General features: G+C 45.4%; 5 protein-coding genes across 6 annotated transcripts in view; all 5 read right to left on the bottom strand.

Annotated features, from left to right (window-relative positions):
• Positions 1 to 11,788, bottom strand: part of LOC117892342 (potassium channel subfamily T member 2) — an 89,907-nt gene extending 78,119 nt beyond the window's left edge. The window contains exons 1-2 of one of the 2 annotated variants that reach the window (XM_034798538.1): positions 11,192 to 11,788; positions 7,084 to 7,796 (exon numbers count right to left, since the gene is read on the bottom strand). In XM_034798538.1, the coding sequence (XP_034654429.1) occupies positions 7,084 to 7,163 (80 nt within the window). In that variant the 5' untranslated portion in view covers positions 7,164 to 7,796; positions 11,192 to 11,788. The remainder of the gene's footprint in view (positions 1 to 7,083; positions 7,797 to 11,191) is intronic. The other variant, XM_034798542.1, reaches the window with a different exon arrangement.
• On the bottom strand, positions 4,156 to 4,790 carry LOC117892454. Its single transcript, XM_034798703.1, has 2 exons — positions 4,692 to 4,790; positions 4,156 to 4,632 (listed from the first exon to the last, which is right to left on the bottom strand). The coding sequence occupies exons 1-2, from the start codon at positions 4,788 to 4,790 to the stop codon at positions 4,156 to 4,158; spliced, it is 576 nt and encodes a 191-aa protein (XP_034654594.1).
• Positions 4,899 to 5,369, bottom strand: LOC117892359. Its single transcript, XM_034798567.1, has one exon. It carries the CDS (start codon positions 5,367 to 5,369, stop codon positions 4,899 to 4,901), a length of 471 nt encoding a protein of 156 aa, XP_034654458.1.
• Positions 5,790 to 6,345, bottom strand: LOC117892459. Its single transcript, XM_034798710.1, has 2 exons — positions 6,304 to 6,345; positions 5,790 to 6,242 (listed from the first exon to the last, which is right to left on the bottom strand). The coding sequence occupies exons 1-2, from the start codon at positions 6,343 to 6,345 to the stop codon at positions 5,790 to 5,792; spliced, it is 495 nt and encodes a 164-aa protein (XP_034654601.1).
• A 216-nt stretch (positions 11,789 to 12,004) lies between the features above and the next one.
• On the bottom strand, positions 12,005 to 13,050 carry LOC117892067 (peroxiredoxin-6-like). The gene is made up of 4 exons (XM_034798054.1): positions 12,875 to 13,050; positions 12,435 to 12,809; positions 12,300 to 12,375; positions 12,005 to 12,234 (listed from the first exon to the last, which is right to left on the bottom strand). The coding sequence occupies exons 1-4, from the start codon at positions 12,955 to 12,957 to the stop codon at positions 12,106 to 12,108; spliced, it is 663 nt and encodes a 220-aa protein (XP_034653945.1). The 5' UTR covers positions 12,958 to 13,050; the 3' UTR covers positions 12,005 to 12,105.
• Between the last annotated feature and the right edge of the window lie 1,043 nt (positions 13,051 to 14,093).

Here is a 14,093-nt window from a genome sequence, read left to right on the forward strand (position 1 = left end):
AAGCACACCCACTGCCACTGCCACTGCCACTGCCGAGGAGCAACAGCAAGGGAACTTTGCTTATAATAGAATTTTCAAGAATGGGCACGGTATACCCTGACGTACAGGGCAGGGCATATCTGTTTATGGCATGTGTGTGGCAGCTCGAGGAGTAGGTAAAATGTGTGCTTTCATTTTGGGATTTGCTTTAAAGAAATTATAATAAAAACCTTTTCAGCAACAGCAGAGTAAGCATTATCGTGATTAGCGCTTATCCTTCTCTCTGTTCATCAAAGTACATAAGTGGATGTTAGGATATGTAACGCCTCGGTCTTTAGCATCACAAATTGCTTCCTTGCTTGCGGTTTTCGGTACAGACACTAATGCTGTTCCTTCGTCGTTCACTGGTAGCCACAAATTGCCTTTTTCGCACGTTGATTGATTTTTGAACTTTTTCTTTTGGTAGCCGTCCCACCACCCACACACCCCCTACTCACACACACACTGAGAGTAACTCTCTGCTTTGAGCATAAAAGTGGTCATAAAATGGCTGCAGTTTGGTTTATTTTTACCTTCAAATGCTTCATGGCTTCTGGCTTTGGTTTCGATTTTTAGTTTGGTTTGTGTTTGGTACGACCTCCCGTCCCCCACCCATCGATACCTGGGACACATACATAATTATTTATTTACGAGTGTTATTTCATTGATGAACCCAAGCGCCGCTATTTGTGTTGCTCTTTTGCCCCTGCCAATGCGAAAATGTGAGAGTTCAGTCCGGACCCGACCGACCCCCCTCCGGCGAGTAGCCGTGTGTGTGTGTGTGTGTGTGTTGTACTTTGCCCTTTGTTGTTGCCAGGTGTAAAAATAGACGGTGACGTTGGGAAGAATAGAAACGGAAACCATTCAGCATAGCCGGCGAGTAAGCTCTGTTTTTGTGTGGAGACTTCAATGGCAATCTTTATGTATTTACATATATGTATGTATGTAGATATGTAAAGAGGCCTGACCACGGCCAATTGTATTGCTGTGAATCCCTTTTTGTGTGTTAAGTGTTTGATGTTGATAGAGGCAATGCTGGATCAAGTTGGATTTACGCACAAGCTGGCGCTGTAAATTCACCTTGAGCGGACGTTGCCCGATAACTTATTCACCACGCGCAGAGAGACAAGCGCAAGAAAGGGATAGAACCATGGTGAATTTACTAATAAGGTGACGTCGTCAGCTGAGTGCATGAAGAAACTATATAAGGAGGTCTCGTCGGTGGCAGAGTTACTCGCTACTTCTGCTTATTTTCAGTGCTCGTTTGCTTGGAAGGTTGGTTGCGGACAAGCGAGAGCCCTTTCACACGCACTTTTCACTCGCACGTTCTGCTTATTTTTGCCGACAAGACCTCCTTATATAGTTTCTTCATGGCTGAGTGGAGGACCACCAGCTTATTCACCACGCTCTCTCCGCTCTCAGAGAGGCAAGCGCTAGAGAGAGATAACAAACGTTTACGTTCTGCACTCTTCGCTTTTATTGTTTCTGCTGACAGCAAAGTAAAGATTTTGAGCGGCATAATAGCAATTTCACCATGGTTACAGCTATGGCATGTTAATTCCGATCATGAATGCCGCCTAATGTCTCTGCCAACTTATTTGCACCACAAAATAACTGCAATGTGGAGCTCTCTCTGTAATAATTCACTGTCTCTCGTTGACTGATCGTTTTGCCGCTAAGTACAATGATTATCTTTGCCAGAATGCAAGCCATTAGGGATAATGCAGAATGGCTGCAGCTCAGCCACCCTCCTGCAGCAACTATGTAGTTATGGTAGCTATATATAGAAATTGTATGCATAATTTACACCATCAGTGCGAGTGGCTGGCCTTGAGAGAAACACGGACGAGGCCTTTACATGTTGCCCCCCCCCCAAACCTATTCATTATTGAACAGAGTAAGGGGCAGAGCAACCTGTAGGTGGGTGCGCGTTTGTGTCTTGTGTGTACAATGCAAGGATAATTATAGTTGTGGAGCTTGTGCCTCCCATTCGCTGTTAAGCAGCGACCACATGTCTGCCACAGCGGGTTAAATCTGTATCCAGGTATCTTTTAGCCAATTGTTACATATACAATATGCTGGTTATAAGTACCCTTTATGGTCCTATGCAATTTACTCTACATTCTGTGGATTGGTTGTTTTCTGGCAGCGCTATAATTGAATGTTTGTTCGAATAGCTGTGGAAGAACCTGGAAAAAAAGAACCTGCACTGCAATTTACATAACTCATTACGCTGTGGCTGAGCCACAGACACAAGTGTGTCGGAAATTGTATTTCCCCAACAGGCAGGCCCTCATGTTCTTGTCGTATAATCAGGCAGTTGAAGCATTTCGGCAAAGGGCTGAAGTTGGAGGCGAAAGTCGGGGTTTGTATCTATCATGTGCACAGATTTTTCTTTTGCTTTCCGCTCTGAAATTGTGTTAAATGTGCGCAAAAAAAGAACGTGTAATTTTCCATTACTCAACCTCAACGAGCGCTTCGCCTTCGTCCTGCTGTGCTTGCGGTTTTCCTTCTCAATCCATTTTCCGCCCTACACTTGTTGAGATGGCTTCGCTCCTTCTTCGCTGTTTTGGCATTTTCCACTTAAATATAATGAGAAAAAAAACTTTCGATGGAAACCCTTTTTTATGAAAGGTAAACGAAGCCCCCAGAACACTCTGTCCAGCCTAATTGAACATTTTACTCATGTTACTTGCCCTGAAAAATGTGTGTTTTGTGGGTACTTGCCAAACCATTTCAAGTGCTTGCAAATCCGTTGCTAATGAAGCCAAAGTGGGTTGTCTGGATCCGCTCAAGTAGCCTCAACTTTGACCTTTATTAGGCGGGAAGCCAAACGGGAAAGTGTGGGCGCAGCTTCCGACATTTGAAATGTTATATTTTTGGTTGTTGTTGCATTCGTCACTGAATTGGGGATAATTTCATCTGTTAACGAGTGCCAACAAATTACCAAAGCCATTCAGACACATGGCCAATAGCTACGGCTACGTGTGGCCATTAAAATGCCAAATTCCGAAGCCATTCGGGCGGGCAATTAAACAGTTTTCGGGACTCTAGTTTATAGCGGCAGATTAGGCCATAAAATGTTGTATTTAAGACCCCATAAATCTTGATCTCGTAATGCTGTCGTCAAAGCACGAAGAACAAAAGCGAAATTTCCGCGTATTTATTAAATATTTTCGCATAAAAAAAAGGGTTCGGAAAACGGAAGAAAAAAAGGTAGGACAACGGTGCCACAAAGCCTTTAATCCAACGCCACACAAGAGAGAGCTCTTCAAGAGTGCCAATATGAGTGGCAGGACAGTCCAGCCGAACTGGAAATGTTCTCACCGAAAGTTACACAAAGAAAACCTTAAAATGGGTGAAAAATTCATCTAAGTAAAATCAAATTAAAATTATTTGATAGTTATCCAACACTGTTGCAGATTTTATTTTATTTCACTTATTGTTGTAGAATATTCAACTATTCGGCATAAATCACTGACTTTGAGGCCGTTTTCAGTGAATGAAATTCCCATTTTGAAGCCTCTCATTTGGGGATTTGTCTAACACTCGTTTGAGGCCACAGAAGGGCGTGGCAAAGATGCCTAGATGCCTGCAGGGAGGAACCCTTGGAGCCTGCTAAATCGCTTATAACCGATTTCAGGTAGAGCAACCCAGCAAGCCAGCCAAGACGCGCAGGCATCCGTGACACAGGAACAAACCCAAACACAAAACACACAAAAAAAGAAACAGCACACTGGGCCAATGGTGGGCCATGGCCTGGGCCCGTGCAAGTGGCTGTGCCTACGTGGCATTATAAAGGCAACTGCCACGGCCACTTGCGCACGTCGCCGTGAGCTGAGCAGGGAGGAGGAGCAGCAGGCAGTTCCGTGTGGACTCCAACGCTCGATGCGACTCGGTCTGCGGCAGTCGAGGCTCATAAAAAATTAAAATGTTTACGCTACATTAAATGCAAAGAAGGCATTTGCTAGCAAATTATGATTTCGCGAGTGGCACACACAGGCACACACACACACACACACGTGACCTTACGACCCCACTGGGAATAAGTGCGAGCCACGAGCCACGAAGCATATTGCGGGGTTACAGACAGCAGGAACTAAACCAATTTGCACACCTCCAAATGCAAATGTGTGTTTATTTGTTGCGAACAATTTTGTACTTCCAAAGCATTTCCATGACATAAGGCTGCCGACTTTCGGACATTTTTACACGCATCGAAAGCTGAAAGTGTCCGGGCGGATGAATGGTGGGAAACATGGCCACAGTGGCCTCGTTCTTCAGGAAGTACACCTTCGGTGGAATGGGGCACTTGAAGAAGCTGCCATTGACCACCAGCTGCTTGTAAACGGTGCCAAAAACTTTGCTCATTAGCGGATTTCGAAGGAATTCACAGCCATTGATGTTGGCCGTGCGGTACAGCACTCGCTGCGTTTTGAGCACTTTGACGGTGATGTCAATGGAGAAGGCATTGGCAGGGCGCACCACACGGAAGGTGTAGAGCAGCCCCGCTTCGGGCACCTTGCGAAAGTACTCCACATAGTCGTGGTCGCAGGTCGTCTCAAGCGATTCCAGTATAAAGTTGATGTTTCCCTTCTTAAAGACATGCGGCGCCTGCAAAGGAATGGCGTTGGCAGTGGACTGGGGATATTTTTGTGGCTAATTATAGATACCTCCTCGCTGGCCAGCACGACTGAAAGGCAACAAAGAAGCACGAGGACCGAGAGAGCAGCACATGCCATGGCAATGAACAAGCGACTGGCGACTGGCATGTATCATCCATTTCCACGGCCGCTATTAACTATATCATTAATGAGCAATTAATTGACGCCCCAAACAGAGTCATTCAGGCGGTTAAATCAAGCTTTAAGTGGTGGACTTTATTGGGAGCGCACAATATTATATATCCACATCATTTGCATTACAAATGGGCTGCCAGAGTTGGGCATTTTCATTTGCACGGTCACCTGGTAGCGTCCCGTGGGATGAAAGCTGGGAAACATCTCCAATGATCCCTCGTTCTTCAGGAAGTAGATGCCCGGCTTGATGGGGCAGCTGAACCGGCTGCCATTCACAATCAGCCGCTTGTAAACGGACCCAAAGATGCGGTTCATCAGTGGATTCTGGAGGAAGTGGCAGCCATCGACATTGTCCACTTTGTACATCACTCGCTTCGATTTTCGCACTCGTATGGCGATGTCAATGGTGAAGGCAGGCGCCAGCTTGACCACCCGAAATGTGTACAGTGAACCGGCATTGGGAACAGAGTGGAAGTACTCCACAAAATTGCCATCACAGCTCGTCTCCAGTGCTTCCAAAGTGAACTTTGCATTGCCTTTTCGGAAAACCATGGGCAGCTGTGGACGGAAACGAAAAGTGGAAGAGCTATCGACCATTGTGAGCTCGAAATTAGACGAACCTCCTCGCCGGCCACCACCGAGAGCAGGCCCAGAAGAGCACACAACATCCATCGGGCAGAACCAGCGACCATGTTGAACTATCCCCGGCAATTATTGGTGCATTCAGTTTTGTGCTCATTCCATTGATGGCCAATTAATTGGCAAATTAACACGAGACACGACCAGAAAATTGCTTGATTTGTCTTTGAGTTTGTGCCCCCCTTATCGATGAGCCATTAGTGTTAATCTTTATGGAACCATCTAGCATTTAGCTACTCGTATCATCAGTGGGTTGATCGGTTTAGCCACTAAACAAATTGCAGTACACGCAGAGAAAAACTACACTCGAAATCAACTCTTGTTTATTGCAAATTACTTCTTTATGACACGATAATGCCAGGCAAGCGCCACAATAAAGGGTCCTTGGCCATTTGTGGATTTCACTTGTATTGCTATGCGATAGCTTCCAGCTGGATGAAAATTTGGCAGCAGGCTTGGGGTTAATCTATTTTGAAAGTGATAAATGCCCGGCCGAACGGGACACTTGATTGGCGTGGTGTTTCCCACGATTGCATCATACCAGCGGGCGTATAACTGAGCGATCAGATGATTGTCGAGGAACCGGCACAAGGGAAAGTTCTCAAACTTATAAATGACCTTCTGCGTCTCCTCGTTGGCCGTTCGAATGTCTAGGAAAAGGTTTTGCAACGGTTTCGTTAGATTGCCAACAAGCAGTTGCGTGTGGCCAGGAGCCAGGCCAAAGTATTCCGCATAATTCCCATCATATTTGTACTCTGCGGACAAGAATGTGATCTTCGTTTTCGCCTGTAAGTGGGCAAAGTGTGAAGTGAAGCCAATTCTTGACTCTTGGATTAACATTACATACCGCATCCGTGGCGGCAGCAACTGCCAAACAGAAACCCAACATAAAGAGTGAAAATAGTGGAACAATCATAACTCAAACTGAACTGCCACTCAGCGTATGCTGTACGATAAAGACAACCAGCAAATGTTTCCACCGCCCAACTAATAAAGTAATTAAAAACTCATAAAGATTATCGCACCAAAAAGCACTGAAAAAAAAGAAAGATTGATCGATTCAATCAAACGGGTTGCAAGTGCAAACAAAACTTGCAGCTAAATCAGATTATTCACGTTTACTTTCGAGGTGTTTTTTCCCTGCCAAGTGCTGCGGCTATTGATTGGTTTTTCAGGGATTTCCTTTTGCTGCAAAATTTCCACTTGGGTCTGGTTAACGATTCCCAGCAAAGATTGGTTTAGTCATTGATTTGAGCTGCAGGAATACGTTTAATTCCCTTTTTCTTACATTTCTTTGCAACACTCTCAACCCTCGCATTACCTTTTCGCATTTGAATAATAAATATTAATTACAAGTCCTTGAAATGTGGGGGGTGGCTTTGATCCACTTTCGAGACCTAGATTGGCCCGTCCACCGCTGGCGGGCTGCTTTATTCAAGAGTCCAAGCCAAGAAGTCTTTCACTCCTCCCACGCATTGCATGTCAAATGTGAATCGATTCATCGATCGAAATAGGAATAAATATGGGAAATCGGTTTGCCAATTGCAGTTGCCGCGGGAGTGTAATTAACAATCTATTCTAGGTGTTCGGTGTTCGTTCCTCGGTGGGTTCGTTTTTTGGTACTTACCTCTCGCCATCGTCGTTGAATGAGAAGTCGCCCAGCAGCAGATCTCGGAAACGATAACGTGGTTGTATAATGCGTGACATGTTGTTGTTGTTGTTAATGTTGTTGTTGACTGTGTTGGTGATGTTGCTGCTGATGTTTGTGGCTGGTATGGTTGGCACTTTCAGCTCATTGATTGCTCCAGCCCCGCTTGTCTCGCTGCACACTTGAAGCCCGTCACTAAAGTCCGTTACATTAATTAAACACTCATTGGGGGCGGCGTAAACGGCACCTAGCAGCGGCTGCTGCTGCTGCAGTGGCTGTTCCTGTTCCTGTTCCTGCTTTTGGTCCTGCTGCGGTTGCAGACGCCTTCGTCCTGGCAACGACAAGCCGGCGATGAGCTCATCGTCACGCGGCGCACTTGTGCCCGTCAGCAAGTAGCCGCCACTGGCCCGATTGGGCCGCGGCGAGCGTAGGCGCGTCCACAGATTGGCGAATGTCCTTCTTTACGCACAATGCCCCAGACCCCGCAACTCGACCGCAACTCGACCGAACCCACTTCACAATACACAGAAGCTAACCGCTGACGTTGACGCTGACTCTGCCTCTGCCTCGGACTCCGCCTCTGACTCTGATGGTTCTTTAATTAAAGCGATTGCACGGTTAAAATTGATTAGCATAGCAGCAATCTGGCGACAGGTGCTGGCTCAAATATCGATTCCAGCTCGTTCATGGCTCTGAAAAAATCTTGAAAGAAATAACAAAATTGGGTTAAAGAGCGCTGCCAAAGGTGTTGCATTGCAATATTGAAATAATTTGAGTGAATAAAATGTGAATGGATCTCCTCGCTACAAATCTCAGCTGTTGGGTGTCGCATGCACGTCAAAGAGCAACAAATTCAATTCAAAACAACACACTTAAGCAAGGACAAAGGACGTAAAAACAAACAAAACACACAGCCAGTTGGACATGTGTGTGGGAGTGGAGACCCAGAGGAGCTTCAGCATCGGGGCCTATTATTTACAGGCAGGCAGCCAAATCAAATCATCTCTCAGACAATGAACGGACGCACGGAAGACTGAAGGAGCTGCTCACTGATGGAATGCCTGCCTGCCTGCCACTTGAGGCACTCGCCGCCACTCCACCACTTGTTGTTGTCTGTTTGTGAAAAATTTACGCGATTATTGCCGCCAGGTGCGCACCGCTACGTTGCCGGCTGCAAAGCGCTAAATAAATTTCCTCTGCGTTTGTTTCGCATATTAATTAGATTTGCTACGCAGTGTCCCTGTCCCTGTCCCTGTGCCTGTGCCTCTGCCTATGTCCTTCCATCTGCCGTATCCATTCTTTGGCGCATATTTATTTATATGCCAGCGAAATATTTCACTTAAAGTGTGTTTTAATTAGTTACAGCAAATTAGCTCTGGCGAAATTAACAAATTTGTAGCCAGGCAGCAGCTGTCCTCGGTTTTGTGCCTCTGCCTCTTCGTTGGCAAATTAGATTTTCAATTAGATTTATAGTTTTCTCGCGTCGCACTAAACTTTTAGTCCGCAAAGGCGTATATAATTTTCCAGGTAAGACATGCAGCAAAATAGATTGAGGAGAAATCATACTAAAGTGGGAGATTTGATTCGTTTTTTAGATGGGAAAATTATGCAAACATCTGCCCGATTCTGATGAACATTACTTAGCGGCAAAAAATGTTAATAATTTCAAGTTTTGGTACTCATTATTTAGTTACTCAAAGGTCGCTTTTTACATCAATTTATTCATTTGAGTTGTATGTTAACGAGCAAACATTCGCTTAAATAAACACTACAAAAACGTTCACTGCACACACACAGCGGATATTTTTTTACAGCCAACAAATGGACAATTGTTTTCGTTTTCACGTATTTTAAATATTTACCTTTTTTTCGTTGTAACAAAAGCGTGAAAAGTGCCATTTTCTATGTTTATATTTAGATATTTAAATGCTGTTCGGAAATACATTTCAAAGAGGAAATTTGTGGAAGTTTTTCATACATTTTACATGAATTCTACAGCCATAAATTCCACCCAAAAATATGCAATGCAATCTCGAGAAATGCAACAAAAGAAATATTATTTATGTACAAGCAGAAATGCATAAATATAAAGAGATACCGACACCCATAAATTATATAAATTGAAATGCCAAGAGCCAAGAAATCAATCAAGATAAACGTTCACATTTATGGTCAAAGTCGTGGCTTTTATTTGGTTAACTTAAGTTTCATTTTTATTGCTCTATCATGTCATGGGAAATGGTTCAGTTTTGCTAGAATGTACCCGAATTTTAATGAAATTTCGTGAATACATATTTGTGCCCGCCTCAGTATTGATTTGGTTTCCGTAGTAATTTGTTGGGTTGGGCTGCAGGATATCCTGCACCGTGCGAAAAACCCATTTAATTTCTAATCATTATTTATGGGGGATGCCACCGCACTAAATGAGTCTGCCCTCTGTGCATGGGCACAAAATAATATCTACATAATATCTTAATTATGTTTTGGCCGGCACACAATGAGCTGGCTGTTGGCCCACGCACACTTGTAGATGGATATTTTTGGGGTTTCTTGATTTATAGACGACTGACTCGCCTCGGACAGATAACAAATTATTGTTCACCACGAAACAGGCTGAATGGAGCTGGGCGGTGCATCCATTACACATATTTCCAAAAGGAAAAGTTTAATTTTGTTTACCGGGAGGGGGGCTGGAGTTTTGGGTGCGCGCTTTTTTAGGCTCATATTTTCTTCGCTTACTTGTGTAAGTATGCATGTACACATGTGTGTGTGTGTGTGTGTGTGTGTGTGTGAGTTTTCATCAACAATAATTAGCCAGACGCGCTGTCGGGCCATCCTCCTCCACCGCCTAGTCTCAAGCCTTTCGCGTGTCCTGTCCCCTCTCTGTGGACCCTAACCTGTTTGGCCTTACTTTCTCATCATCATCATTATTATCATCCACACCACGGCAAGGGGGGATTGGGGGAAGGACTTTGTTTTTTTGGCGTCTTTGTTTTTCTTGGGCTTTATTATTCTTTGTCCTACACAATGTCCCACAAGAAAGTCGCACAAGTTGTCTCTGCCACAAGTATTAACCAAAGGACCCCCGAGCAGCTAAACAAGTCCCACATCCGCGGTGGCGCCACGCACAGCACAGCTCACTCCTCCCCCGCTTCCACTAGGTATTATTATTTTTTTCGTTGCTTTATTTCCTTTTTTGCCGCACTTGGAATATTTTATAACAAAAAACTTGACCCGCTTTCCGTTTATCCAGCGTGCATGCCTCTCTCTCGAGCTTCCCCCCTCTGGTTGTTCATCAACCGCTGCTGACTTATTGTTTTATCATTGTCGCTTCTTCAGCTTTGTCTCTGTCTTTCACTCTCTCTCTCTCTCTCTCTCTCCTCTCACTGTGACTCCTTTGCTCACTCTTTGTGTCCATCTCCCTTTCGGATTTGCTTAATCCCAGCTCTCTTGCATTTTCCTTCCCTTTTTTATAAGCCGGGAAGCGGCGCTTAATTAAAATTAACATTTCATGAAGGGCAGGCAGGTGGAGAGGAGAGCAGAGGATGAGAGCTCTCCCAACAAAAAAATGAAATAAAAGTTTGTTTATTCGTTTTATAAATATTTAAGGCTTAGGGCATCCCCCCGATCTGGCTGTCTGTCTGTCTGTCTGTCTGTCTCTTATTCACCGCCATCGAATTGTGTCCCTTTGCTGACTTTTCATTTTTCAAGTACCACCCATTCCCACCATCCCCAAACAAATTGATCTCCGCTAAGCTCGAAATTATATTTGGATGTTTTATTCATTTTCAATTTGGGTGTAAAGTGTGATGGTCTCAGATTAAGGGCTTACTTGTTTTGTCCCATGTTTAATTTATTGAATAAACGGCCATTTAAAAGATATCTTTTTATCTACAATATTGCATGATAATTTTTGGCAGAATAAACAGTAATTTCCAATGCTATGTGCCCAATATTTAAACCACGAGTGTAAAATTGTTGCCTAGCGTATGTGTCGTCCGCCCACGGGAGCAATCGCTGGACGTTTATTTGTTTATGTGACAGTCGTAATTGAATGCATTATTCAATGGACAATATTTGCTCGTACCTTTTTGTGGCGCTTTAACACTTTGCCGGCCATTGGGAGGATGAGCAGCGGAGATGTATGTAAATGTCTTGGCATATTTTATGAGAACAGCGAGAAGCGAAACTTTTTTGGGCAAGCTTCGGTCTGGTCTGGTCTGGTCTGTGGCTGTTTGTTGCATTTATCGTTACATTACAGCTGGACACAAAACTTTTGTGGACCCTTAAGACTCTGCAGGGCAGAGGTCGTTCCGGGACACGCACAAACGATCAGATCAAGCGGGGGGTGTTAAGATGATTTGTTCACCGTTTCTTTCTTACACACTCACACTCACTCCACGCACACGTACGTTCACACACTCGCTCACCGACACTGAGACACACTCCCACGCGGACGGAAGAGTGTTAAAGAAAACGCGGCGATAGGTAGGCCCGTGAATTGTAGTTCAAAGTGCGGGGGGAGGAGCAGGACGAGCAGTGAAAGTTGTTCCCTTTGTTGTGTAGTTTGTCCAAGTGGGAGGCGGCACAAAACACGGAACGTCGAAGAAATAAGCCTCAACTCGAGCTTTGTTAACCGTTATTTTCTTGCAAAACGACCGCACGCGCTCAACGACAATTTTGAACTGGAAGCCTGGCGGCCAGAAAGCATGAAAGAAGCACCACGAAACGGACGGCGTGCGTGTGAGGCAGGTACCGCTTATCAAAAACATCTGGCTCGCAAACCGAAAGCTTTCTCCAGCAAAGCTCTGCTCTACAGTGGCGTCTGATATGTTGAGGCAGGTCCGCAGCAAACGTTCCTTCCGTGGCTTATTTTAGTTTTTCTTAAAAGTGATGTTGCTTTGGTACAAAATTATATTTATTAGATTGTTTTATGGCACAATAGTGGTGCATGAAAATGTGTGTAATACAAAAATATGCAAGAGGAATATGAATAATTCTCTAATAATTCTCTGTGGTGCGTACGTAGTTAACGCCGGAGGGCATGGAGACCTTGTCGAAGCCCTTGGGGAACAGCTTGTTGGCCTCCTCGTCTGTGACGGTGGGCAGGATCATGACCTTGGTGCCAGGCTGCAGAAAAAAAAAAATCACAGTCAGTCTGGAGATCCATCAGCTGCCTTTGATTCAATACTCACAGTCCAGTTGGCTGGAGTGGCCACCACCTTGAGGCGATCGGTCAGCTGCAGCGAGTCGATGGTCCTCAGAATTTCACTGCAATTCAGGTTCAGATTAGAGCGGACACTAGAGGAAGCTTTGAGCGGTATACTCACTCAACGTTGCGGCCAGTGGACATTGGATAGAACATGGAGAGACGCACTTTGTGATCGGGGCTAATGATGAACAGCGCCCGAATGGTCTTGGCCACCTCGGGGTCTTTCTTCTGCTCCTCGTCCAGCATGCCCAGGCTTACGGCCAGGTCTCGGGTGGGATCGGCCACGATTGGGTACGGAAAGTCACCGGGAATGTCCAGGCAGTAGCTCTTGATGTCGTTCACCCAGTCGACGTGCGAGTTCAGAGCGTCCACGGAATGCGCCAGGCACTTGGTGTTCCGCTTGGCGAACTCCGGCTGATGCACCGCGATGCGTCCCAGCTCAGTGGTGCACACGGGCGTGAAATCGGCCGGATGCGAGAACAGCACCACCCATCTGGTTTCGTATGAATATCGCGATTTAGTGGGACTAGAAATGAATGCAATTTAGATGCTACTCACGAGTCTCCCTGCCACTCATGGAAGTTGATCGGCCCCTTGGTGGTGTCGGCGTGGAAATTAGGTACAGTCTGTCCCAAACGCATTTTGCACAATGTTTTAGTTTAGTTTTTACTACTTGGGAAACTTGTTTAGCTCGCTTGCTAGTTTGTATCTTCACTGAATACCCATTGAGCGGCGTCGCCTGCTTTTATATCCGCCAGACCCGAATCAGCTCAGGCAGAGCGACAGAGACCGATGCAGAGAGCGAGATCGGCGCTGCCCCTGCCTTATCGCATGTTTATGGTTGTGTGTACGTAGATTATATTGAATAATAAGCGATTCCAAGCAGCTGCTTTTCAAGAGGGGGGAAAGGTACGCATACACATGTTTGTACGTATTCAGAACCTCATGCAAGGCCTCTAAACCTATAAAAATACTTCTACTGAGGCCACTTTTTTGTTGCTTTTGCTTCTAGCTTGCCTCGCCCAAAACGAGAAGTTGAAATTTCTGGACTTTGTGATGAAACTCTTGAACAGCTCATGCAAAAGTACAGTTTGCCTCATCTTTTCTATATTTCCTATTCGAATTCGTTTCAAATTAGCAAAGATCCAAGGAAAGAATCTATCCCTTCAGGTATTCCTTTGCCAAGCAGCTGTGGAAACAGCTGATCCCTCTCCGGCCGGGAACCGGCTCCAAACATAAACAGAGAGTCCAACCAGCAAAAGAGAGCGAACGAATTAGCATTGGTGTTGGTGTTTAGCCTACAATTATCAACACCAGCTCACTTTTGTTCTCACCACACAGCGCTCTGCCACACGGACAGTTGGCGTGTGATTCCAAAGAGAGCGGCGCGCAGTGTAGTGGTGTTGGTGAGTGCCCGTAGAATCACGTACACAGACAAAGGTTTACGCTCTCCACGGGCACACGGACAGGAACGAGCCTCCGGTTCGGTGGGTTTCTGGACAAGAGCGAGTCAATTTGTGTGGCTGTGTGGGTGAACCTCAGGGAAATTCTCCACACCAGTGAAGAGTGATCTGCCTTTGGTGTTCACGGATAGAAACATTTGAGTTTTGCCCAGACAGAGCACTGCCTCATAAGGTTCCGAAGAAAACAGACTGTTCCACAGATGGACAAGTGAAATGGAAACCTGCAAACCTTCGGAAAAGGGAATCTGTAGGATGGATGCATAGCTGGGCTTGTGGTGTCGACAACGGCAATGGATATCGCCAGGCCACAGCCC

Source organism: Drosophila subobscura, chromosome E (genome assembly GCF_008121235.1).
Source record: "Drosophila subobscura isolate 14011-0131.10 chromosome E, UCBerk_Dsub_1.0, whole genome shotgun sequence".
In the NCBI taxonomy this organism is placed as follows: domain Eukaryota; kingdom Metazoa; phylum Arthropoda; class Insecta; order Diptera; family Drosophilidae; genus Drosophila; species Drosophila subobscura.